At 45.7% G+C, this 27,591-nt stretch overlaps 1 protein-coding gene across 2 annotated transcripts in view; it reads left to right on the top strand.

Moving 5' to 3' along the window:
* Positions 1-27,591, top strand: part of LOC121542236 (transmembrane protein 150A) — a 32,190-nt gene that overhangs the window by 2,336 nt on the left and 2,263 nt on the right. For both annotated transcript variants that reach the window (XM_041851759.2, XM_041851699.2), the window contains exons 3-7: positions 5,964-6,011; positions 16,962-17,048; positions 20,597-20,664; positions 22,193-22,320; positions 27,327-27,504. In XM_041851759.2, coding sequence (XP_041707693.1) covers positions 5,964-6,011; positions 16,962-17,048; positions 20,597-20,664; positions 22,193-22,320; positions 27,327-27,504 — 509 coding nt within the window. The remainder of the gene's footprint in view (positions 1-5,963; positions 6,012-16,961; positions 17,049-20,596; positions 20,665-22,192; positions 22,321-27,326; positions 27,505-27,591) is intronic.

The raw sequence follows: 27,591 nt of genomic DNA, 5'->3' as shown, positions 1-27,591 counted from the left end.
GGAAGAGATTTAGATTTGTGCTGTGTATCCTCACACACAGGAGTTGTCACACCTCAGTTGTCTACTCAGAGAGCTTCTGGGATAGATAGGATTTATTATGTTTGTCTGCTACCTTATCTTGCACAGCCACCAAGCTTGGGAAGATAATGTGTTTAGACATCTCCTCTCACCTGCCTGTGTTTCTTAAGATAATAATTTGTTCACCTTGAAAAGTGCTGAGTGACTGGTTACACTCGATGGAATCCCCCCAAAAACATACAAACACACACACGAACACACACACACTTGCACAGTAGACACAAATATTTACACTGTAGGCCATAGATAAAATTGTTTTGAACAATTAAATGATCAATCGATACTTTTCAGAATGTCCTAGTTATTTTTCCCAGGGACCCAGTGTAGTATCAGGTTATACTTGTGAGGTGTGTCGCTTGGTCAGCAGTGCTCTAGTGCTCCTTGAAATGAAAGAGTGTTTTTGTTGAGGTCATTAAACTCTGGGAATTTCACAGAAGCGCTATAGACCACAACTCTCTAGCTAACTGTTGACTTCAGGTCATTGCTAATGAGAGAGAGGCTCTACAGTAAACCCCTGGATATGGCCAAGGTCCACAGGCACATTAAATCGAATGGACATTGCAACCCAGCCAAGTCAAGAATGTCACTTCTCAGATCTAGGATCAGATAACCCAAGCCCAAATCCTAACAGTAAGTATTGGAGGACAAATAATATCTGACCCTGTACCAGCAGTTAGGTGCAACTTCCATCAACTCAGAATTGGGGACTGTGTGTTGCACACTCTTAGAAAAAAAAAGGTTCCAAAAGGGTTATTCGGCTGTCACCATAGGATAACTATTTTTTGTTTCAGCTAGAACCGTTTTTGGTTTCAGATTGAACCCTTTTGGGTTCCATGGAGAACCCTCCGTGGAAAGGGTTCTTCATGGAACCCAAAAGGGTTATTCTACCTGGAACCAATGTCACGCCCTGGCTCTGGGGACTCTCGTATGTTGAGCCAGGGTGTTAGGTTCTAGTTTTGTGTTTCTATGTTGGCCAGGGTGGCTCCCAATCAGAGACGGCTGTTGCTCGTTGTCTCTGATTGGGAGCCATACTTAGGTAGCTGTAAGGCATTCGTTTGGTGTGGTTTCTTGTTCCTTTTGATTTGTGTTTGTATCGAAGGACTTCACGTTTCGTTTGTTGTTTTGTTCGCTGTGGTGTACAAGAAAATAAATATGTACGCATCTCACGCTGCGCCTTGGCCCGCTCCTTTTCAAGACGATCGTGACAACCAAAAGGGTTCTACCTGGAACCTTTTAGTTTCTAGATACTGTAGGACATTTATTTCTAAGAGTGCAGCATGAAGGCTTCCTTGTATTCCAAAGGGTGCAGAGAGGTCTCAGGTATGCAGGCTGTAAGGAGTTTCCATGAGAGATGAGGCACACCCCTTTTTTCATATGCACTTTGGATTTGTTACTGTTTATGACCACCCTCAACCCCCGCCTCTCTTTCTCTCTCTCTCTCTCTCTCTCTCTCTCTCTCTCTCTCTCTCTCTCTCTCTCTCTCTCTCTCTCTCTCTCTCTCTCTCTCTCTCGCGCTCTCTGTCCAGTGTGACAAGACACAGTACCTTCTACTGTACTGTACCTTATGGAACCCCTAGATCGTGGGCGCTCGATTTTTCTTCACACCCATTTTCACACAAAAGCTTCCCTGTCTCTCCTGTCTGAGACTGCGATAGTAACCCTGCTTGGCAACCCCTGGCCAGGCTGTTTCCAGACCTGCTGTTTCATAGACACTTAACGCCTGCCTGTCTGTGGGTTTATGGGTCTACTAGTGCCTTATGTAACCCAGAGACATACACTATATTATGTTTAGCTTGGGCACAGCATGAGTCCTTTGTCAAAAATGGTTGTGTATTTACTGTAGGAGAGATGTCTTCAGAGAAGATCTTATTAAAATGGATTTAATCTGAGTAACTAAGTTAAGCACAACAGAAGTATGCTATCCAATTTTATGTAATGTGTGATCATTAGGATCCCAAGTTTTCCTAACCAATTATATAGGGAGTTATTACTGGTTAGGCCACATGGTCTCAGCCAATGAGTTGCATTCATTTTAGATGTATAGAAGATGGTGCCCCTCAGGTCTGACAGGATTTCTGTCAGGATTTCTGCTTTTCCCCAGAAGGTCAAACCCCCCTATATTTATTTGCTCACCTAAGTGAAGGGGAGATCAATAGGCATGACCTAAGCATTGCCACATTATCATCCCCTGCAATCAATAGATATTGAATAGAGGTTCTCAAACCGTATGGTGAAACTTTAAACGTCTCTTCATGTTCTTCTGTCAGCATGTTTTTTGTGTGATCCTCTTCTGATCTTATCAGACCATGCAGAACCCAGTGCCCCATCAGTGTCAGTGTATTATGCAATACTGTTTTGCTTACATAATGATATTGTCACGATCGTCGTAGAGAGTAGACCAAGGCGCAGCGTGATGAACGAACATATTTATTATCTTTAGTGATAATACAAAAACAACAAACAACAAACGATACGTGCAGTCCTAAGGTTAACTCAAACACGGAACAAACCAAACGGAAACAAGATCCCACAAACACTATGGGAAAACAGACTGTTTAAATATGGTTCCCAATCAGAGACAACCAGCCACAGCTGACACTCGTTGCCTCTGATTGAGAACCACACTGGCCAACATAGAAATACAATACTAGAACACGACATAGAAACACAAACCCATAGAAACTACACACCCTGGCTCAAAATATAGAGTCCCCAGAGCCAGGGTGTGACAGTACCCCCCCCCCCAAAGGCGCGGACTGCGACCGCGCCTCAACAAAACCCAAACAGGGGAGGGCTGGTTGGGCATTCCTCCTCGGAGGCGGTTCCGGCTCCGGGCTTGCCCACCACCCTCCAATAATCCCCGTGCACGCCCCTGGTCCGGTCTGGCCCCGCTGGCTGGAGCTGGACTGGACATCGAAGGAGCGGATTGCTTAAGCTCCGGTGTGGAGCAGCTGACCGGTACCTGATCAGGCACCGGTGACCCAGGCACGGGTTGTGCCGGACTGACGACGCGCACCCCTGGCTTGGTGCGTAGAGCAGCAACGGGCCGGACCGGGCTGACGATGCGCACCCCTGGCTTGGTGCGTGGAGCAGGAACGGGCCGGACCGGGCTGACGATGCGCACCCCTGGTTTGGTGCGTGGAGCAGCAACGGACCGGACCGGGCTGACGATACGCACCCCTGGCTTGGTGCGTGGAGCAGGAACGGGCCTTACCAGGCTGACGACTCGCACCCCTGGCTTGGTGCGAGTGGCAGTAACAGGAACGGGCCGGACCGGGCTGACGATGCGCACCCCTGGCTTGGTGCGTGGAGCAGCAACGGGCCGGACCGGGCTGACGATGCGCACCCCTGGCTTGGTGCGTGGAGCAGGAACGGGCCGGACCGGGCTGACGATGCGCACCCCTGGCTTGGTGCGTGGAGCAGGAACGGGCTGGACCGGGCTGACGACTCGCACCCCTGGCTTGGTGCGAGTGGCAGGAACAGGCCGGGCCGGGCTGGCGACGCGCACCGTAGCTTTGGTGCGAGTGGCAGGAACAGGCCGGGCCGGGCTGGCGACGCGCACCGTAGCTTTGGTGCGCAGTGGCAGGAACAGGCCGGGCCGGGCTGGCGACGCGCACCGTAGGCTTGGTGCGAGTGGCAGGAACAGGCCGGGCCGGGCTGGCGACGCGCACCGTAGACTTGGTGCGAGTGGCAGGAACAGGCCGGGCCAGGCTGGCGACGCGCACCGTAGGCTTGGTGCGAGGGGCAGGAACAGGCCGGGCCGGGCTGGCGACGCGCACCGTAGGCTTGGTGCGAGTGGCAGGAACAGGCCGGGCCGGGCTGGCGACGCGCACCGTAGGCTTGGTGCGAGTGGCAGGAACAGGCCGGGCCGGGCTGGCGACGCGCACCGTAGGCTTGGTGCGAGGAGCAGGAACAGGCCGGGCTGGGCTGGCGATGCGCACCGTAGGCTTGGTGCGAGGGGCAGGAACAGGCCGGGCCGGGCTGGCGACGCGCACCGTAGGCTTGGTGCGAGTGGCAGGAACAGGCCGGGCCGGGCTGGCGACGCGCACCGTAGGCTTGGTGCGAGGAGCAGGAACAGGCCGGGCTGGGCTGGCGACGCGCACCGTAGGCTTGGTGCGAGGGGCAGGAACAGGCCGGGCCGGGCTGGCGACGCACACCGTAGGCTTGGTGCGGGGAGCAGGAACAGGCCGGGCTGGGCTGGCGACGCGCACCGTAGGCTTGGTGCGAGGGGCAGGAACAGGCCGGGCCGGGCTGGCGACGCACACCGTAGGCTTGGTGCGAGGAGCAGGAACAGGCCGGGCCGGGCTGGCGACGCGCACCATCCACTTAGTGCGGGGAGCAGGAACGGGCCGGACCGGACTGGTGACGCACACCACTTGCTTGGTGTGAGGAGCGGGACTGGGTTTCGTCATAACCCTCCGCTCCCTCAGCTGCCTACCGAGTTCCTCTCGCCGTGCCTCAATTCTCACCTTCTCCCTTATCGCCTCCAATAGCTCCACCCTCTGCACCACTAACTCCTGCTCCCTCTGCGCCAATAGCCCCCTTAACCTGGTGGCCTCCTTACCTAACATCCTACTACGCCCTGTAGCTGCCTCCTGCTGCCCCGTCGCCCATGCCGTATGCCCCCCCCCCTAAAAATTTTTTGGGGTTGCCTCTCGTCCGTCCGACGACGACACTGTTGACGCCGTTGCTCCTCTCTCCGTCGCGCCTCTACCGTCTCACTCCATGGACGGCGGTCCATCCCGGCCTGGATTTCCTCCCAGGTCCAGGACCCCTGCCCGTCCAATATTTGCTCCCACGTCCAGGCTGCCTGCTCCTGGACACGCTGCTTGGTCCTGGTATGGTGGGATCTTCTGTCACGATCGTCGTAGAGAGTAGACCAAGGCGCAGCGTGATGAACGAACATATTTATTATCTTTAGTGATAATACAAAAACAACAAACAACAAACGATACGTGCAGTCCTAAGGTTAACTCAAACACGGAACAAACCAAACGGAAACAAGATCCCACAAACACTATGGGAAAACAGACTGTTTAAATATGGTTCCCAATCAGAGACAACCAGCCACAGCTGACACTCGTTGCCTCTGATTGAGAACCACACTGGCCAACATAGAAAAACAGTACTAGAACACGACATAGAAACACAAACCCATAGAAACTACACACCCTGGCTCAAAATATAGAGTCCCCAGAGCCAGGGTGTGACAGATATCTAGTGAGTGTGCACATGAACACCTCGTGATCTGATCCTGATATTTAGTGGTTGAAACCCAATGTTCTCTCTTTAGTAGCCTATTTTCAACCGTCAGATAAGAGACTGCTGCCCTGAGAGCTGAACTCTCTGGAGTCGTGGTCATGTTGTGTTTGGAGTCGGTTAGCGGTTGACAGATAGCCTTCAGAGAAAGAGGTACGCATAGTGCAGACCCAGTTTGCTACAGTCAAAGGATGTCCACATGACACGTACAAGAGACCACTGGCTATGGAGGTGACTGTACACTAATTCATGAGGACATCTTTTGACTGCAGCAAACTGGGTCTGGAAACTTGAAACTATGACCCTTATTAATATGTTAAGTGACAAAGGCATCGGAACCACCAACTGATGAGTCAGCAGAACCATTGTGTGGTTCATAACGTTGGGATGTAGCTATTGCATGATCTGTATAGACTATTGCGCTTGTAAAGGGGACACAATCCCATTATATTGTAGGCTAGCAGAAACAAAGATTAAAATCTGGTGATGTATTAAGGATAGTGCAATACACCCCTATAATTTTCCCCAGCTAGTGTATTTTACTCTCTCTGAGCACTCTTAGCTTGTATCTTGTCGTTCTATTGACTATGTAACACTTTGATCAAAACTCTCTATTTTGTTTTCAGATATGCCATGGCCCTCTACAACCAGCATGTATGCCCCGTAGATAACTGGTACAGTACTTTATAATCAATTCTCTAACGTTAATGTTGACTCACCCATAATCACTGTGTCATTATCTATAACGGAATTAACTCACCACATGTCATTATCCATAACAAAGAGAACTGGTACTCTTTCAGTTTATGTCCATTTTTTGGGATCAGAGATAGAGTATCCCAGTGGGCACACCATGTCATTTCAACGTGGAGAATTGGGGAATATTTGGTTGAGACGTTGATCAATGAGATTAAAATCTATTCACCCACTCAAAGAGACAGCTAAAAGTCAGTGGAATTTCCAGTGTGTTATCGCTATGCTTTCAACCATCTAAAAGCACAACCAAATTTCAATAAATAAATAAAAATCTGATTTTTGGTTTAGTTGTCACCCAAATGTCTATCTCTGCGCTTTCAACCATTTAAAAGCACAGCAAAGTTCAAATGGGAATACATTGTCAGATATTTTGTTTATTTGGTTGAATTGGAGACGTGAATCCAACATATCATTTGTTAACTTGTCGACAAGTTAATAGGCTATTTATTGTATTTCAAAAGTGATATTGAATTGTGTTTGGTTGTCAACGCAAACAAATATCAACATTTGAAGGAGATGTATCTTCTGCTTGGATAGTTCCACTGTGCCACTGACTTAGTCTGGCTTTAATTCCAGTTTGTCTAAAAATGTATAATTGATATGTTGGATTCACGTCTCCATTTCAACCAAACATCTAAGTTAAAGAATAGGACTAAATCAAATACAACTTGAAATGCACTTTAAATAAAGTTTGATTTGAATTAGTCCTATTCTTTAACTTGTATTATTTTTGGTTGAGATGGAGACGTGAATACAACATATCAATTATTAATTTGTAGACAAACTGGAATTAAAGCCAGACTCAGTGGCACAGATGGAATTATCCAAGCAGAAGATCCTCCTTCAAATGTTGATATTTGGTTGTGTTGACAACCAAACAGAATTCAATATCACTAAATATCATTACATTTGAAATCAACCAGAGCTTTAAACCCTAGGCCTATGTATTGTCTATTTCCTGGGTTGAATTGAAACAATAGTTGTTGATGACTTTGAAAATGCTATATAGGCCTAAATAGCATAATTTATATGATATGTGATAAAGTATGGTCACATTTCATTTGTTCTGCTAAACCTATCTTTTGTAATCAACAGTGAATCTATTTACTTTTTAAGTGGAGATCTCTCAACAATCAATCTCACGATAGCACAATGGTAATATTCAGTGACAAATATCATACAGTAGCTAAGCAGTGCTTGGTTAAAACCCTGGATGGGAGACCAAAACGTAGCTGTAGATAGATCAATTATCCAGTAGGATGTGCTGCACAGCCTATTTTAATTTTTTCTAATAGTGGAAATGACGTTGAAGATCTGACATTTCTTTTAGGTTTGTCTATGTTGAAATTTGGTTACCATTATGACATAATCCTGTGGTTGAAATTTCACCCTCAAAACAACAGTTGATGACTTTCTTTCAAATTCAATGTATTTCCAAGTAGATTCTAAGTCACAATACGTTGACAAATTACTTTGAAACAATGTTGATTCAAACAGTTTGTGCCCAGTGAGATAACGGTTGCCCGAACCTTCACTGTTGTGTAATCACTGATTTGGTTTGTTATTGAAAATTGATTAATTTCTAAAGGTGATAACCCCAGAAAATGTATTATTGTTATCCTCGTAGGCTCGTAGGGGATGATGTTACGGCATAGTGTGTATCTACGTGGATAAACATCACACTAGGTACTTGTGAAACTGAAATGAGGGGGATTCAGTATTCCAATGTCAGCCGGTCCTAAACACACCATTAATCAAATCAAAATCAAATTGTATTCCTCAAATGCGCCGAATACAACGGGTGTAGACTTTACCTTGAAATGCTAGTTTACGAGCCCTTCCCAACGATGCAGAGTTAAAAATGAATAATTCAATAAAAAGAAAAATAGTAACATGAGGAATAAAATACAAAAGAATGGCAGTATATACAGGGATGCAGGGGTATGAGATATTTGAGGTAGATATGTACATGAAGGCAGGGTAAAGTGACTAGACATATAGATAGATAATAATAAGAGTAAACTAAAAAACAGAGTAGCAGTATATGATGAGTGTAAAAGTGTGTGCGTGCGTGTGTAGGTCTGTTTGGGTTTTGTTGGTATGCGTGTGTGTGTTATATGTGTGCATATGTAGTGAATGTGTGTGGGTTTGTGTGAGAGTGTCAGTGTAGTATGTGTGAGTGAGTGTGTATATAGTGTGTAAATAATCTTGTGAGTGTGCATAGAGTCAGTGAGAGATAAGGTCAGTGGAGATAGTCCGGGTAACCATTTAATTAACTATTTAGCAGTATTATGGCTATTTAGCAGTCTTATGGCTTGGGGGTAGAAGCTATCTCAGAGAGAGAGCCGTCTTGGTCCGAGAGCCGATGCTCCGGTACCATTTTCCGGACGGTAGCAGAGTGAACAGTTTATGGCTTGGGTGGCTGGAGTCTTTGGCAGTTTTTCGGGCCTTCCTCTGACACCGCCTGATATAGAGGTCATGGATGGCAGGGAGCTCGGCCCCAGTGATGTACTGGGCTGTCCTCACCACCCTCTGTAGAATTTTGCGGTCGAGGGCGGTGCATTTGCAATACCAAGCGGTGATGCAGCCAGTCAAGATGCTCTCGATGGTGCAGCTGTAGAACTTTTGAGGATCCGAAGACCCATGACAAATCTTGGTGGAAGAGGCGCTGTCGTGCCCTCTTCATGACTGTGCGTGTGGACAAGATATAATGGCACCGGAAGGGATGGCCACCGTTTTATGGGCTATTTTGTGTGTTTTTTTGTGCTGTTTTGAACTTTTTTTGTAGATAATGTTTCCGCCATTGTTTCCTATGAGCGAAAAGAGCTTCTGGGCATCAGAACAGCGATTACTCACCTCGAACTGGACGAGGATTTTTTATTTAATGAGTCAACAGGAAGGATATACTACTCTTCCCGGACCAGTTCCAAATCCCTGTCATTCGTATGAAGAGGAGACGCCATTACAGAGGTCAAAGAGCTTGATGCCTAGCGAGACTGCGTTGGCGAGTGGATAATCTGCCTTTACCCTCTGTTCTACTGGTGAACGTGCAATCACTGGAGAATAAACTGGATGAGCTCCGTTCAAGACTATCCTATCAAAGGGACATTAAAAACTGTAATATTGTCATGCGTCAGTGTGTAGCGGTAGGACGGAGTCAGGCGCAGGACACAGAACTTAGTAAACGACGTACTTTACTTAACAAAAGTAACAGAGCATATCTTCCACGCAGGGAAGAAAAATACCAGCTCACAAGAAAGACAGCAAAACAATGAACAATCATGCACAACACCATGAGGAAACCAGAGGGTAAAATAGGGAAACAAATTAACGTGATGGGAATCAGGTGTGTGCAATCAAGACAAAACAAGTGGAACACAGAAACATAGATCGGTGGCAGCTAGTACTCCGGTGATGACGAACGCCGAAAGCCTGCCCGAGCAAGGAGGAGGGGCAGCCTCGGCTGAATTCGTGACAGTACCCCCCCCGACACCGGCCTCGGGGACGGCCAGGAGGATGCGGAGCAGGGCGAGTCGGATGACGACGGTGGAAATCCCTCAACAGGGAGGGATCGAGGATGTCCCTCCTAGGAACCCAGCATCGTTCCTCCAGACCGTACCCCTCCCACTCCACGAGATACTGCAGGCCTCCCACCCGACGCCTCGAAACCAGGATGGCCTGGACCGAGTACGCCGGTGCCCCCTCGATGTCCAGTGGGGGCGGAGGAACCTCCCGCACCTCAGACTCCTGGAGCGGACCCGCTACCACCGGTCTGAGGAGATACACATGGTACGAGGGGTTAATACGGTAATCAGGAGGGAGCTGTAACCTATAACATACCTTGTTCAATCTCCTCAGGACTTTAAATGGCCCCACAAACCGCCGACCCAACTTCCGGCAGGGCAGGCGAAGGGGCAGGTTTTGGGTAGAGAGACAGACCCGGTCCCCCGGTGCATACACTGGGGCCTCACTGCAGTGGCGGTCGGCGCTCGCCTTCTGTCGCCTGATAGCCCGTTGCAGGCATAAATGGGCAGCGTTCCAGGTCTCCTCCGAGCGCCGAAACCATTCATCCACCACAGGTGCCTCGATCTGGCTCTGATGCCATGGTGCCAGGACCGGCTGATAACCTAGGATACACTGAAATGGAGACAGGTCAGTAGAGGAGTGGCGGAGGGAGTTTTGGGCCATCTCTGCCCAGGGGATGTACATCGACCAATCCCCCGGCCGGTCCTGGCAATATGACCTAAGACACCTACCCACATCCTGGTTTACTCTCTCCACCTGCCCATTACTCTCGTGGTGAAACCCTGAGGTCAGGCTGATCGAGACCCCCAGATGGTCCATGAACGCCCTCCAGACCCTTGATGTGAACTGACCCCGATCAGACACTATATCCTCAGGTACCCCGTAGTGCCGGAAGACGTGTGTGAACAGGGCCTCAGCAGTCTGTAGGGCCGTAGGGAGACCGGGCAAAGGAATGAGACGGCAGGACTTAGAAAACTGATCCACGGCGACTAAGAACGTGGCATTCCCCTGTGATGGGGGGAGGTCCGTAACAAAATCCACCGATAGGTGTGACCACGGCCGTTGTGGAACGGGTAGAGGTTGTAATTTCCCTCTGGGCAGGTGTCTAGGTGCCTTGCACTGGCCGCACACTGAGCAGGAGGTAACATAAACCCTCACGTCCTTAGCTAAAGTAGGCCACCAGTACTTCCCACTAAGACAGCGCACTGTCCGACCGATGCCAGGATGACCAGAAGAGGGTGACGTATGAGCCCAATAGATAAATCGATCGCGGACATCAGACGGAACGTACACACGACCCACTGGACACTGGGGGGGGGAGTGGGCTCCGTGCGTAACGCCCGCTCGATGTCCGCGTCAACCTCCCATACCACCGGTGCCACCAGACAAGAAGCCGGAAGTATAGGAGTGGGCTCCCTGGACCGCTCCTCTGTGTCATACAGTCCGGACAGAGCATCTGCCTTAGCATTCTAGGAACCTGGTCTGTACGAGAGGGTGAAAACAAAGCGTGTGAAAAACATGGCCCACCTTGCCTGGCGAGGGTTCAGTCTCCTCGCCGGCCGGATGGACTCCAGATTGCGGTGGTCAGTCCAAATGAGAAAAGGGTGTTTAGCCCCCTCAAGCCAATGTCTCCACGCCTTCAGAGCCTTAACAACAGCTAACAGCTCCCGGTCCCCCACATCATAGTTTCGCTCCGCCGGGCTGAGCTTCTTCGGAAATAAAAGCAAAGGGGCGGAGCTTTGGTGGCGTACCCGAGTGCTGAGACAGTACAGCTCCTATCCCAGCCTCGGACGCGTCCACCTCGACTATGGATGCCAAGGAAGGATCCGGATGAGCCAGCACGGAATGTGCATAGTGGAGACCTGGTTTGGACTCTCCAACGTCGTTGCACCTACGGAAACACCTACACACCTCCCCGAGCACTGACGTGACCATCCCTTGAGAGCCCTCTGTTGCCATGAAATATTGGGGTCATGAGAGGCTAACCAGGGAAGCCCCAACACCACGGGAAACGCAGAAGAATCGATCAGGAAGAGACTGATTCTCTCCTCATGACCCTCCTTCGTTTCCATCCAGAGTGGAGCTGTGACCTCCCTAATCAGGCCTGACCCTAAAGGGCGACTATCTAAGGCATGTATAGGGAAGGGCACATCAACAGGACAAATAGGAATCCCTAATCTATGTGCAAATAGACAGTCTATAAAATTCCCAGCTGCGCCTGAATCTACGAGCGCCTTATGCTGGGAAAGCGGGGAAAACTCAGGAAATTCGATGTGAACACACGTGAGCAACAGGGAGCTCTGGATGAGTCGGGTGCCTACTCACCTTGGATGGACCTCCAGTGCCTTGCCTCGATTCCCCGACCAGCAGTGTGTCCTCTGCGGCCACAGTTGGTGCAGGAAACAGCCCCCCTTCCGTTAACCCTTAAATCAGCACCTCCGAGCTCCATTGGTGTAGGGTCGGAAGTGCTGGGAGATGGACTGGACGGACCCTGATCTGAACGTCCGCGGGTGGCCAACAGGTTATCCAGCCGTATAGATAAGTCCACCAGCTGGTCCAGGTTAAGGGTGGTGTCTCTGCAGGCCAGCTCTCGACGAACGTCCTCCCGTAGGCTGAATCTCTAATGGTCGATCAGGGCCCTCTCATTCCATCCCGCGCTGGCTGCCAAGGTCCTGAAATCCAGTGCGAAGTCCTGTGCGCTCCTCCTCCCCTGTCTGAGGTGGAACAACCGTTCCCCCGCCGCTCTCCCCTCTGGTGGATGATCAAATACCGCCCGGAAGCGGCGGGTGAAATCCTCATAGCGCACCGATGCTGCGTCTATACCTCCCCACTCAGTGTTGGCCCACTCGAGCGCTTTCCCCGACAGACAGGAGATGAGGGCGGACACGCTCTCGTATCCCGAGGGAGCCGGGTGGATGGTTGCCAGGTAAAGCTCTACCTGGAGCAGAAACAACGAACAATCACGTACAACACCATGAGGAAACCAGAGGGTAAAATAGGGAAAGAAATTAACGTGATGGGAATCAGGTGTGTGCAATCAAGACAAAACAAGTGGAACACAGAAACATAGATCGGTGGCAGCTAGTACTCCGGTGACGACGAACGCCGAAGCCTGCCCGAGCAAGGAGGAGGGGCAGCCTCGGCTGAATTCGTGACAAATATCCTATGTTTCACCGAGTCGTGGCTGAACAAGGACATAGATAATATACAGTTAGCTGGGTTTCCGTGCCTTCGGCAAGACAGAACAGCAGCCTCCGGTAAGATCAGGGGGGGTGATGTGTGTCTCTTTGTCAACAACACCTGGTGCGCGATCTTTAATATTAAGATTTTGCTCGCCTAAGTTAGTGTACCTCATGATAAGCTATAGACCATACTTTTTACCAAGAGAGTTTTCATCTATATTCTTCGTAGCTGTCTATTTACCACCACAACCCGATGCTGGCACTAAGACCACACTCAACGAGCTGTATAAGGCCATAAGCAAACAAGAAGATGCTCATCCAGTGGCCGGGGACTTTAATGCAGGAAAACTTAAATCCGTTTTTACCCTCCATTTGGCAAATCTGACAATAACTCTATCCTCCTGATTCCTGCTTACAAGCGAAAACTCAAACAGGAAGTACCAATGACGCGCTCAATAAGGAAGGGAGAGCGGATGCTAAGCTACAGGACTGTTTCGCTAGCACAGACTGGAATATGTTGCGGGATTCCTCCAATGGCATTGAGGAGTATACTCCATCAGTCACCGGCTTCATTAATAAGTGCATCGACGACATCGTCCCCACAGTGAACGTAAGTACATATCCCAACCAGAAGCCATGGATTATAGGCAACATCCGCACTGAGCTAAAGGCTAGAGCTGCTGCTTTCAAGGAGCGGGACACTAATCCGGACACTTATAAGAAATCCTGCTACGCCCTACGACGAACTACCAAACAGGCAAAGAGTCAATACAGGACTAAGATCGAATCCTACTACACCGGCAGGGCTTGCAAACTATAGTGTTGAACGCTGAGCTGTAGTCTATGAACAGCATTCTCACATAGTTATTTCCCCTCTTGTCCAGGCGGGAGAGAGCAGTGTAAAGTGCAATTGAGATTTCATCATCTGTGGACCTGTTGGCGCGGTATGCGAATTGGAGTGGTTCCAGGGTGTCTGGGATGATGGTATTTATGTGTGTCATGACCAGCCTTTCAAAGCACTTCATAATTACAGATGTGAGTGCTACAGGGCGATAGTCATTTAGGCAGGTTAGCTTGGAGTTCTTGGGAACAGGGACAATGGTGGTGAGCTTGAAACATGTTGGGATTACAGACGGGGACAAGGAGATACATTTGAGTCTAGACACTTGCCAGTTGATCTGTGCATGCTTTGAGAATGCGCCCTGGTATTCCATCTGGCCCAGCGTCCTTGCGAGTGTGAACCTGTTTAAACGTTTTACTCACATCGGCCATGGAGAGCGAGAACACACAGTCATCCGGACCAACAGGGGCTTTCACGCAAGACTCAGTGTTGTATTCCTTGAATTGGGCATAAAAGGCATTTAGCTCGTTGGGGAGTTTTTCATCACTGGGCATCTCACGTCTGGGTTTCCCTTTGTAATCCATTATCGTCTGCAAGCCCTGCAACATAAGACGAGCGTTGGAGCCGGTGTAATAGGATTCCACCTTTCTCCTATATTGTCCTTTTGCATGTCTGAAGTCTCGTCGGAGGTCGTAGCTGGCTTACTTGTATGTATCCATGTCCGTGTCCCGTTCCTTGTAAACAGAGCGTGGATATTGCCCAGCATGGATATTGCCTGTAATCCATGGTTTTTGGTTTGGATACGTTCGATGAAGCCCGTGACTGATGTGATAAACTCCTCAATGTTATCGGATGAATCCCGGAACATATTTTATTAGCGAAACAGTCTTGTAGCCTCGCATCTGCTTCATCGGAAGCAGGAGTATAGTGTCGTTGTTAGATTTGCCAAAGGGAGGACGAGGGAGGGCCTTGAATGTGTTTCTGTGTGTAGAATAAAAGTAAACTACAGTTTTAGCGCCCCTAGTGGCACAGGAGTTGTGATGATAAAAGGAAGGTAGAACGGTTTTAAGTCTGCCCATGGGGACCCAGGGGACCATTTTGTTATTTTGGCCTCACATTGCTTTTACCTAGAAAATGCCAGACACAGTTGTAGACTTCCACTCAAGAAAATCAGAAGCAATTTCAGTGATTCTATAATCTTTGTCAAAACCCCAAAATTCCTGCTGACGTCCATGCTTTAAATGTCAAACCAGAAAACTGATTATGAACGGTTATTCATCTCCACACTGTGAGCTAGAGTGATAATATGAACTGCAAAAGGGCGAGAGAAACTGTACCTTCTCAACAAGTCTGTTTATTCAACATTCATTCGGGAGAAATGTGTTAATTTATGGCCGACTCTTTTCAGAAGAGGGAATAGTCCATATTTTCTCAGCCTACATCAACAGGGATTAAAAATGCCTGGGTGCTACATTAGTTCCAAGCTTTTCCCACAAGCAGCAGACCTGCCCAAGCAAAAACAAACAACTATTCCAAACCCATTCATTACTGTACCTGCAGGTTTGACTGTACTGACACTCCTTAAACAGGGAATTCAAATCAATCAATAAATCAAATTGTATTTATAAAGCCCTTTTTACATCAGCAGATGTCACAAAGTGCTATACAGAAACCCAGCCTAAAATGGCATGGATCCTCAGATCCTCAAAAAGTTCTACAGCTGCACCATCGAGAGCATCCTGACTGGTTGCATCACTGCCTGGTATGGCAACTGCTCAGCCGCCGACTGCAAGGCACTACAGAGGGTAGTGCGTACGGCCCAGTACATCACTGGGGCCAAGCTTCCTGCCATCCAGGACCTCTATACCAGGCGGTGTCAGAGGAAGGCCCTAAAAATTGTCAAAGACTCCAGCCACCCTAGTCATAGACTGTTCACTCTGCTACGGCACAGCAAGCAGTAGCGGAGCGCCAAGTCTAGGTCCAAAAGGCTTCTTAACAGCTTCTACCCCCAAGCCATAAGAATTCTGAACAGCTAATCATGGCTACCCGAACTATTTGCATTGCTATTTTAATTTTTTACTTACCTATTTTATACTTAACACTTTTTTAAATTTTCTTAAAACTGCATTGTTGGTTAAAGGGCTTGTAAGTAAGCATTTCACTGTAAGGTTGTATTCGGCGCATGTGGCAAATAAAAATTGATTTGATTTGAAACCCCAAACAGCAAGCAATGCAGAGTTTATTGGTCGCGTACACAGTTTAGCGGATGTTATAGCGGGTGCAGTGAAATGCTTAAGTTACTAGTTCTTAACAATGCAGTAAAATGCCAAACAAGTGCACAAATAATCACTTTTTTTATTTTTTTATCATACAAGATAAAGTGGACTCTCTGATCTGTAGACAGACACATGCAATACAACAGTACCTGCCTCAGTACCTGTGTCAATGTTCTGCAAAGCACCCATCAACACATGCAATCAACCATCAAGTGTGTGGTCCTCTGTAGCTCAGCTGGTAGAGCACGGCGCTTGTAACGCCAAGGTAGTGGGTTCAATCCCCGGGACCACCCATACACAAAAATGTATGCATGCGTGACTGTAAGTCGCTTTGGATAAAAGCGTCTGCTAAATGGCTTATTATTATTAAGTGGGAACTTTAACCTATAGGCCTAACTATTTTGAGTTAAAGTTGTGGCATCATTTGGGCATAATAATAGCCCTGATGTGTGGATCGGTTGTGTGGTTTGATGCTGAGACATTACCAGAGTGTTTTGCGAGATGTGTTTACTTTAGTAGTGGTGTGTGTTCGGTGGGGACGCATTCTGATCAAGACTTTGCGTGTGTCGAAGCATTACTAATAGGTGACTTTATGAACTCATCTCACCTCACAAAGTTCACACAGTCCATTCAGGATAGCCACCTGTCTTAGGTGCATTATACAATAATTCCATCTGCAAATATGCCTTAATATACAATTCCATCCGAAAAGTTATCCACTGGGCACAGATGTCAGTTCAACATCTAGTTTTGATAAAAATTTGGTTGAGTTGTCAACTAACGTGAATTCAACGTGAAATCAACAACAAAAAATCACCATGTCATTGGATTTAGGTAAAAGTTGGGTGAAAAAAAGAAAAAATTCCCTTACGTTGATGACTTTTTGCAAATCCAATCAGTTTGCAACGTCATCAAATTGAATTATTTTGTTGAAATGACATGGAAACAACGTTGATTCAACCAGTTTTTGCCCAGTAGGTAAAGTGTGTACAATTTGATAGCAAAATTGTAAAGTAAAGGTCTATGTTGTGTGTTTTCATCCAGGCTGTATAATCAGTCGTGTGAGGAAAAGCTGTCTCTACAGAGGGGTCCTGTGCTGTGCTGTACCCTGGACAATGTCCCACTCATCAGGTCAGTACTGTATTACACTGTCTGTACCATGCTGTACTTTACTGTTTCATTCATATTTACCTCCGCACACTAACAGTAGCCAACAGTGCATATGTACACCATACCAGTAAACAACTACAGTTGAAATCGGAAGTTTACATACACTTAGGTTGGAGTCATTAAAACTTGTTTTTCAACCACTCCACAAATGTCTTGTTAACAAACTATAGTTTTGGCAAGTCGGTTAGGACATCTACTTTGTGCATGACACAAGTAATTTTTCCAACAATTGTTTACAGACAGATTATTTCACTTATAATTCACTGTATCACAATTCCAGTGGGTCAGAAGTTTACATACACTAAGTTGACTGTGCCTTTAAACAGCTTGGAAAATTCCAGAAATGATGTCATGGCTTTAGAAGCTTCTGATAGACTAATTGACATAATTTGAGTCAGTTGGAGGTGTACCTGTGGATTTATTTCAAGGCCTACCTTCAAACTCAGTGCCTCTTTGCTTGACATCATGGGAAAATCAAAAGAAATCAGCCAAAAATTGTAGACCTCCACAAGTCTCGTTCATCCTTGGGAGCAATTTCCAAACGCCTGAAGGTACCATGTTCATCTGTACAAATAATAGTACGCAAGTATAAACACCATGGGACCACGCAGCCGTCATACCATTCAGGAAGGAGACGCGTTCTGTCTCCTAGAGATGAACGTACTTTGGTGCGAAAAGTGCAAATCAATCCCAGAACAACAGCAAAGGACCTTGTGAAGATGCTGGAGGAAACAGGTACAAAAGTATCTATATCCACAGTAAACCGAGTCCTATATTGACATAACCTGAAAGGCTGCTCAGCAAGGAAGAAGCCACTGCTCCAAAACCGCCATAAAAAAGCCAGACTACAGTTTGCAACTGCACATGGGGACAAAGATTGTACTTTTTGGAGAAATGTCCTCTGGTCTGATGAAACAAAAATAGAACTGTTTGGCCATAATGACCATTGTTATGTTTGGAGAAAAAGGGGGTGGCTTGCAAGCCGAAGAACACCATCCCAACCGTGAAGCACGGGGGTGGCACCATCATGCTGTGGGGGTGCTTTGCTGCAGGAGGGACTGGTGCACTTCACAAAATAGATGGCATCACGAGGAAGGAAAATTATGTGGATATATTGAAGCAACATCTCATGACATCAGTCAGGAAGTTAAAGCTTGGTCGCAAATGGGTCTTCCAAATGGACAATGACCCCAAGCATACTTCCAAAGTTGTGGCAAAATGGCTTAAGGACAACAAAGTCAAGGTATTGGAGTGGCCATTACAAATCCCTGACCTCAATCCTATAGAACATTTGTGGGCAGAACTGAAAAAGCGTGTGTGAGCAAGGAGGCCTACAAACCTGACTCAGTTACACCAGCTCTGTCAGGAGGAATGGGCCAAAATGTACCCAACTTATTGTGGGAAGCTTGTGGAAGGCTACCCGAAACGTTTGACCGAAGTTAAACAATTTAAAGGCAATGCTACCAAATACTAATTGAGTGTATGTAAACTTTTGACCCACTGGGAATGTGATGAAAGAAATATAAGCTGAAATAAATCATTCTCTCTACTATTATTCTGACATTTCACATTCTTAAAATAAAGTGGTGATCCTAACTGACCTAAAACAGGGAATTTTTACTAGGATTAAATGTCAGGAATTGTGAAAAACTGAGTTTAAATGTATTTGGCTAAGGTGTATGTAAACTTCCAACTTCAACTGTATGCTACACTATATACAACTTGCCCTGTGAGTTGAGCTGCATGTTGTTTGGTTGAGGTCGAGGTCATCCATTGTGTTAAATAAATTATCAATGCCTCTGCCATTTACCATTACAGAAAGAAAGCACATGGTGTACATGAAGTGAATATACATAACAGGCAGAAAGGAGAGCAAGGTCTTCATGGCCTGTGGTTGCTATCATTAAAGATCTCCTATTGTCTTTTTTTGTCTTTCATTTTTTCAGCTCTCTCTTTTCCTTCTTAAGTAGCCTGGGTTTCACTAGTCTGGCTAACACCTAACTCTCCTGACTTCAGAGTCTGGGATGGCTCTTTGATATTGTCGGCACAATGCATCGATAATGAAGGGGGCTGTGCTTTTACTGGTTGGTTCTCCTCTGTGTCTTTCTCACTCAAACACCCACAGCAAAACACAGCCCCTGAGCGCCGCCCCCTTCCATTACAACTGTTGGATTTTCAAATCCAAACGAGAGGTCTAAACTCCCGAGGAAAAAAAACATTTGAGAAAGCCAATCTAACCTGTCGCACAATTTCTGAGTGAATATTGCATTAACAAATGGCCTCCTTTCCAGACCAGTGTGGTCACAGCTCTCCCTGCTCCGTGAGTCACGTGGGTCTCGTCAGTCAGGCTAAGTTTTCACCCCCTTCAGGTACAGAATAACAGGAATATGTCTACACAAACACAGCTTGTCCTTGGCTGTGGTGTGTGTGTGTGTGTGTGTGTGTGTGTGTGTGTGTGTGTGTGTGTGTGTGTGTGAGAGAGCGAGATATGCCCACACTTGCTGGCCTGGCACAGAAATCCTCTGCTCTCTGGCAGGAAGTGAAACATTTTGTTTTGTTTAGTGGATCCTCTGTGAACCTTTGAAGCGTCACAATGCTGACTTGAAAAATGTCAACAAGAAGTGTTATGCTCGATGTCGACTAGTCACTTTGTATGGGTGACCTTTTACGGAGGCTTTAGTCTGTGGGTGGGTGACTGGGATTCCGTGCACTGGTCACTGTTTTGTGCTGTGAAAAGTTTTTCTAAGTGAGATAGGGTTTTCCCCATGTTTGGATTCTCTCAATGATCTACACATGCTCCTTGATCCATGGATGTTTTCCTCAATAACCTCTTCAAGTCTCCTTCCCCTCATCTGCACTGATCTGAAAACACAGGATAGGTGAATGAAATGCGGTGGAGACCTACGGGGACTTTTACATATGAGTGCAAACTACGGAAAGAAGAGATGGAAAGGAAGCCTCTTGAGAGTTTGATTTTATTTGATTTATTAGGCTCCCCATTCGCCAACGCCAATGGCAACAGCTAGTCTTACTGGTGTCCGACACATAACGAAAAAGACATTACAGACAAAATAATTTACAATTTACATACATTTAAAAACATTAACATGTAGTGTGTGTGTGTGTGTGTATCTATCAGTTACATGTACATGTCAGTACATACACACAACAAGTAGGTCACATGGGGGAGAGGCGTTGTGCCGTGATGTGTTGCTTTATTTATTTTTTTGAAACTAGGTTTGCTGTTCACCTGCGCTATATAAGATGGAAGGGAGCCACACTTACTGCAATGAAAACAGAGGGAGGGAGGAATCAGTTGAGAATACTGAAATGCAGCCAATATTCCCAGCTGTGTGGTCGAGCTTGGCTTCCAAAGAATCTGCTCACCATGTTTCCCATCTACATGAGGCGGTCTGTTGTCTCTGCCAGGGGAAACATGGCCGGGTCTATTTCAGTACCACAGAGTTCAGACACTAACTGATCCCTCCCTCCCTCTGTTTTCATTGCAGTAAGTGTGGCACCCTGCCCCCTGAGAGTTGCTTCTTCAGCCTCATCTGCAGTACCGGATCCTTCCTGGGTATGTACCAGTAAAACTCATGTTTATTTTGAATAGTAACAATGATGCATCATAGGTCCATTATCAGCTTGCAGTGTCATCATTGTTAATGCACTGACTGCTCTGAGGCCAGCTAAAATGATTTGTAGGGCGGCGGCAAATTGTTAGAGTTTGGATTACGATGCAGATCGATGACTACTTCTCTGTTAGCAATCCACTCACTCATATGCATACCCAGTACGCTGTACGTAACTGTCAGAGATGTCTGTAGTTCTGTCATCCTCTTATACTTTCATTGTAAAAGTAAAAGAGTTTGCCTCAATGGGAATCCCTAAATGTAGTAGTTAAAGCTAGATAGTTTGTGTGTATGTATTGATATGTAGGCTATGTGTGCCTTTTTAAAACAAATTGATGTAGTTCTGTCCTTGAGCTGTTCTTGTCTATTAATGTTCTGTATTATGTCATGTTTCATGTTTTGTGTGGACCCCAGGAAGAGTAGCTGCTGCTTTTGCAACAGCTAATGGGGATCCTAATAAAATAACAAAAATACCAAAAGCTCCAGGTCGATGTTTTTAAAGCTGTGACTAACCAGGTCTCTGTTCCACAAACATAAGTCTAAGCCCCCCCCATCATTTGTACTGTAGATCCATACAAAACGAGTTTCTCCCATTCCCAGTTGGAAGTTAGAACAAAGTTAGAATGGGCTGGTTTTGAAGTGATTATTACATTCTTATCAAACAGTTCATTTAATACCCCCCACGGTTCAGTTTGTTTGAACAGGGCTCTCTAATGTCGAGTAGCGGTTAGAGGCACTGCTGGGGGGTTGAATGCAACACAAAGTGCTAGCGATCACGTACTCAAACACATGAACAAAGCACACCACCAAAAGCCACAAAGGGATGGTTTGTTTTTGTTTGAGCACACACACTGTGAGAGCGTTTACTTAACTCTGACACATGGTGTGGCGTTGCAATGAGAAGAACGGTAACGTCTGAAACCCCGGCCACAAAGTAGATCCCTCACTGTGTCCTAACTAGTGAATTTCCCAAAGAATCACTTGCAAATAGGGATTTTTAACGCATTATCCGCTTTATTATCACTGTATTAAAGACAGACGTCTAAACACTCGCTTAGTGGTGAGATGGACACCAGATGTGAACGCTACCTATTTCCATCCAATGGATTTTTGCGAAAACAGTTTGCTGCTCTTGAAAGTGTTGTACGGCTGCAGCGAAGCCTTTACTGGCCAGTTTGGTACAGAGCCATTAGGAATCTGCACACAATGTGATTTCCAGTTCTTAACAACTCAGCAGAGACGGCACATCTTGGCCTAGTGTTGTGCACATTCTATCTGCTTTTCCATCTTGCAACTCAACGTCCAAGAGTGTACTACTCCCTACTCTGCAAGAGGTACATGTAGAGTGTTGTTTGTTGTCGCTTCCATGCTCTAGCAGATTTGTTAGTGAACCGTCACCAGATGAGTGGTTCTCTCTGCTTGATAGATAGGTGAAAATGTAAATGTTTGTTTTGTTTCTCCTCCCTCCCCCAGTGATGTTGATAGGGCTGCTGCGGTATGCCCACGTCATAGAGAAGCACCAGAACTGTGTCCTTAATACGGCCGGCCTGTCCACTTGCTGGATCTGTGCTGCAGGACTCATTATGGTGGGCAACTTCCAGGTAAGAACAGAACTGACGTCAGTCCCACAGTGGAGCATCTCTCTCACTAAATGGCTCTTGTGAAGTGTTTGAGGAAGGTGGAATGTGCTCAACTGTTAGAGGCCTGTGTTCAGGTTTGACCACTGTATAGGCTGTGTAGGCTACTGGTGTGGTCGATAGTAACAAGATGCAACTCCACATTTCTTAACTAAGACAGTATGTCCATTGTTTGTATGATTGCATAAGATTTTACTACAGTATTACATACATTTAAAATAACTGTTCACTGTCTTTAGCCTGTGGGATTTTCACTACATCCGGGCATTGTAAATCACAATGACTTTGAAGCCGTGCAAGGTGTTTGATGTTCCCAGTAAGGTGGAGTTCCCTCAGATGTGGCCTAGTAACTCTGAGGTGGGCATTTGTCATTTAAATTACACTATAGGGGCTTGGGAATAAGATGACATTGCTAAAGTAGGCACATAGTTAGTAGGAAACAACTTTGCCATCATCATCATGTTGTCAAATTCTATTTAGACATGGCAATGTTGTCATTAGCTGGCAAAGTTAATTCAAAATAGCTAGCAATGCTAATGTTAGCTAGCTAAAATCTGGAGGTCTCCCCTCAATCTTAGCAGCTAGCTAACGTTATACTGCATCTAAAGTCAATCTGGCGACATCAAAATGATGACAAAAGTTTTCCCTACTAATTATTTGCCTTTTCTAGAAATGTCATCGTGTTTTCAAGCCACAGTAATACACTTTAGACTAAATCTTCATCAGCCCCCAATGAGGATGCATTAAGTAGAATGCTCAGTTGGGCATCAGTCCTAAAACAAACCTTCAAAAAAATATTGTGACACAACATGCAATCCATGAATAGAGGACTGCTTCTTCTGGGGAGAGCCAATATGGCTGACCAGTGGCTTCAATGCCTCTCATTGGCCAATGCATAGCATCAGTAAACCAGGGTTTGTATACATCATTGGTATCGTCCCTACTGCCTGGAGCTCCAGCTCTGTGAACTCTGGGTGCTCCACAGTCTGGCTTAGGGTGTGGTCTCGTTCAGTAACACATTGTCCTGGTGTGGTCTTTCAGCGTGTCTGATCTCAATCTCCCCCACAGGCACTCATCTCTTTGTAGGACTTCCAAACACATCCCTATTGATATTCTTAGATATTGTCAGTTTTAGGCAGGCTTCTGGAAAGGCCTCTGGTAAGGTCTTGCAAATAGGAGGTTTTGGCAAGCTGCTGTGTTCCTGTACTCAGTAGGATTCTGGAGGTCAATCTCAGGACTTGGGCTCTTTTGACGGGAGGGAGCTGTCCTTATTCTGCCTAGTGCCCTGAAGAAGAGGACCATTCCTTGGAAAATGAGACCCATCCCACGTGGCTATGGCAACCAAACATGGGAGCATATATTGCAGTGAACATAGTCTTCTGGAGTTTTCTTGCTCCTCAAACTACTTGCCAATAGCCAGACAGTGTACACTACTGTACCTTCTTTTAAGCCACAATGTCTGCCTTTTGTAGCCATGAAGTAATACAGACATTCTGAATGCAGATTTAGATAGGAGAGTTTATTTTGATCACAATCACACTCTGTTCCCAGGGTTCTGAGATGTTGTACATGTGCTGAATGTGATGGATAGGAGAGTGACTGGTCGACAGTGTTCGTGATGTACAAATCTCATAGAGCGGTGACTCCAGTCACACACACACACACACACACACACACACACACACACACACACACACACACACACACACACACACACACACACACACACACACACACACACACACATGTGATAAAGATATTTTTACAGCATGTGAGCAGACTTCGGTCTCCTAATTGTGGTAGAGTGAGATGAGCATCTGTGTTTAGTCTATAGTATTGTACAGTGGTTTGTTAACTTTGGCTCCTAGCCAGGAATATTTAAAGACCCTTTGCAGTCAAAAACTTTATTTTCCCGCATTTTATATATATTCCCACAATATGAGGTTGGAATAATACTGTGAAATTGTGAAAATGATGATAATGCCCTTTTAGTGTAAGAGCTGTTTGACAGCACCATGCAGTAAATTAGTTGATAGACCAATAAGAAAGGGAATTCCAAACCGCAACGCCAATAACAGATAGTTTTAAGTTTTCTCCTCCCCACTCAGACCACTCCCAGACAGTAATAGCAAAATTCTTGCTTGAAAAATTGCTCTTTGCAAAGAAGCTATATATTATTTTATTTTTTAAATTGAAAACAATCACAGTAAGGAACTTCATTGTTACCCAGAAATTATTTGATGTTGAGATAAAAACAGCTGCATTGCACCTTTAAGTGACAGTATTTTTGTGTGGGCATGTGCAGAGACAGGTCAGCAACAACAGCTCTCACAAAATCTGGTCGTAAAATCCTCACCTTTTCACCACACTTGGGGTGCACCTGGTCAGTCTATGTCATGGAAAGAGCAGGTGTTCTTAATGTTTTGTGCGTACCCATGAGGGTTGAAATTGTTTGAACACCACTGTTTGTCCCAGTGCAAACAAGGCTAAAGCCATAGTGGATGTGAGGAACTACTTCAGCACTTTGACATATCACCCAGTGTTTGTGGATGGGATACACATACACAGGAAGTTTAAGTATAGCAGGAATCCCTTCACAAGAGTGACTGTTATCCAGTTCAGAAACAACTCCCAGCTCCTTCTGCCCTAGGCACATTTGAGAGGATTAGATACACTTAATGTCATACAGTAGGAGCTAGGAGTCTGTTTGGTACTGGACATAGGCTACTGTAGAATCTATAAAGTAGCTCACGTCACAAAAATGTGGACAACCCTACTGTAGATCTTTTTCCAGGTGGTTAGTGAAGGCAGACTGTTCCCAAGCTAAAGGAAACTCATGAACTCTAGAATGTCATGAACTCTAGACCTGGTGCATGTTCCCCACCCTGTGATTATGGAGTCTGAACATCTCTACCACCTCGGCCTATCATACAGTTGACCTTACTGTGTTTGTGTAATCATAATACTAAAGAGGATTCTCATAGGTCAATACAGGGGAATACTGTACAATGTATTTTGTCCTGATCTTTAGGGGTAACAATGAAGCAGTGAAACTATTACTATTCTCTGTATTCTTATTTAATTTTTTTCCTTGACATGGTCAAATAACAAGCATAGATTGGTCACTTTTTTTCTAATTTAGCACACAGAAACTTTAATTTGGTCAAAAAATAATGGCACCAAGTGGCCTATAGGTGGTGCTGTTATAAGCAGTCTTACTTAAACACTCATATCTGTTACATTTTTACATTTGAGTCATTTAGCAGATGCTCTTATCCAGAGCGACTTACAGTTAGTGAGTGCATACATTTTTTCATACTGGAGCTAGGAGTTACCCCTAGGGACTTGAACTTTGCATGTAGGTGCTTTTCCTCATGCTGAACAAATTTGCCTCAAGGACCCATAAGGTCTGTCAGGATAGATTTTCCTCCATCTTGTAGCCCATGGTACATCTCTTAACTTAGTTTGAGAAAGGCTAAGGGATTGTTTAAGAGATGGCTGAGTTATTGATAAATCAGGAATTCAGATTTTATGTGTCCATTTAAATCCTTCGTAAATCCACTCCACAATGGCCTAACAGGTTCATCAAAGTTATTACCATGATGAACCATGTTAAGTTTGACATTGATATCTTAAAAAATAAGGAAACTAGTAACAATTCACTTTTTTGACTATGTAATGCTAATGCTTAAAATAATAATAATACATCTTCTCATGGACTAAAAGTCAGATTCACTCCAAATTTAGTCTTTGGACACATTACATTTTAATTTTTTTTACATTTTAGTCATTTAGCAGACGCTCTTATCCAGAGCGACTTACAGGAGCAATTAGGGTTAAGTGCCTTGCTCAAGGGTCGCTAAATAGTCGCTAAATAGTTAAATAGTTTAACTAAATAGTTTGAGAAAATAACATTGATGCATTCAAAGATGGCCACACTATACCAGTAAATGCCAAGTAGCACATGGCTGAGTTATTGACACGTAAAAAAAACTGATTTTATGTGTCCATTTAAACCACTGTAAATCCACTCCATATTGGCCTATTAACTTTAAACTTGTCATCGCTATCAGGGACGTCACTAAGATGAACCACACTAAATTTGGTATTGATATAAAAAAAAAAATCAAAGAAACTGTTAACAACTCATTCTTTGCATATGTAACGCTAATGCTCAAGAAAAAAAAATCATCAAAATCATCTGCAATCATCTTCTCCTTATGAACCATACATCAGATTCACTCCATATTTTGTATTTAGACTCATTACATCAGTCTTTAATGGTTTTGAGATTGTTGCTGCATTCAATATATAGAAACTCAATAGATTAAGTAATGACTTTAAGAATGATTACCTGCTGCATTCAAATATAACAACCTACAGCACTTGCGTCATCCTTGTGGTATTGAGAGATAAACATGGTAATGCTTTCACTGATTGCACATAAAGGAAGATAGTTCCTACATGATAGAGTACTTGCTTTGTTATCCAACTGATCTTGTCCTTTCTGTCATCATGTGAACCCCGTTCATTGCTGCTATTTTTGTATGGTTATACTGAAGCTCCTCTGTTTTAGAGTGTTATTCTGATCCTCCATTGTTCTCTTTTCCTGGAAACGAGTCATTTTGTGTTAGGATCTCAGATAGAGTAACACTGTTAACAGTGACTATACTCTCCGCGTAGGAGAACCCTTTGAATAACCCTTTTTGGTTCCAGGTAGAACCCTTGTGATTCCAGGTAGAACCCTTTGGGGTTTCATGTAGAACCTGTTCTACAGCCAAAAGGATTCTCCCTGGAACCAAAAAGGGTTCTCCAATAGGGACAGTCGAAGAACTGTTTTGGAACCCTCTTTTCTAAGAGTGTAGTGTTGTTGGGTCATGCTCACCTATGCGTGTGTCCGTACGTGCGTTGGAAGTACACGTGCGTCCATCTATGTGTCATAAATAAACATTTATGTATTTGTGTTGCAGGTGGATTATGCCAAAGTGCTTCACTACGTGGGTGCAGGGGTGGCTTTTCCCACCAGTATACTGTTTGTGTGTCTGCAGTCAGCCCTGACCTACCGGCTGGCGAAGACCCAGAGGGAGTACAACGTGGGCCACCTTCGACTGGGGATGAGCCTGCTAGCCTTCATCACCCTGGTCCTCAGTATCCTTTACACTGGTCGTCACTGTAAGAGAGAGACAGTCAGAGAGACATGAAGGAAGTACTTATGTGTTACATGGCCCCCTGCTG

The sequence above is a fragment of the Coregonus clupeaformis genome, chromosome 1 (genome assembly GCF_020615455.1).
Source record: "Coregonus clupeaformis isolate EN_2021a chromosome 1, ASM2061545v1, whole genome shotgun sequence".
Taxonomy (NCBI): Eukaryota; Metazoa; Chordata; class Actinopteri; order Salmoniformes; family Salmonidae; genus Coregonus; species Coregonus clupeaformis.
The sequence above is the reverse complement of the archived record's forward strand: the minus strand, read 5'-3'. Positions and strand labels throughout refer to the sequence as shown.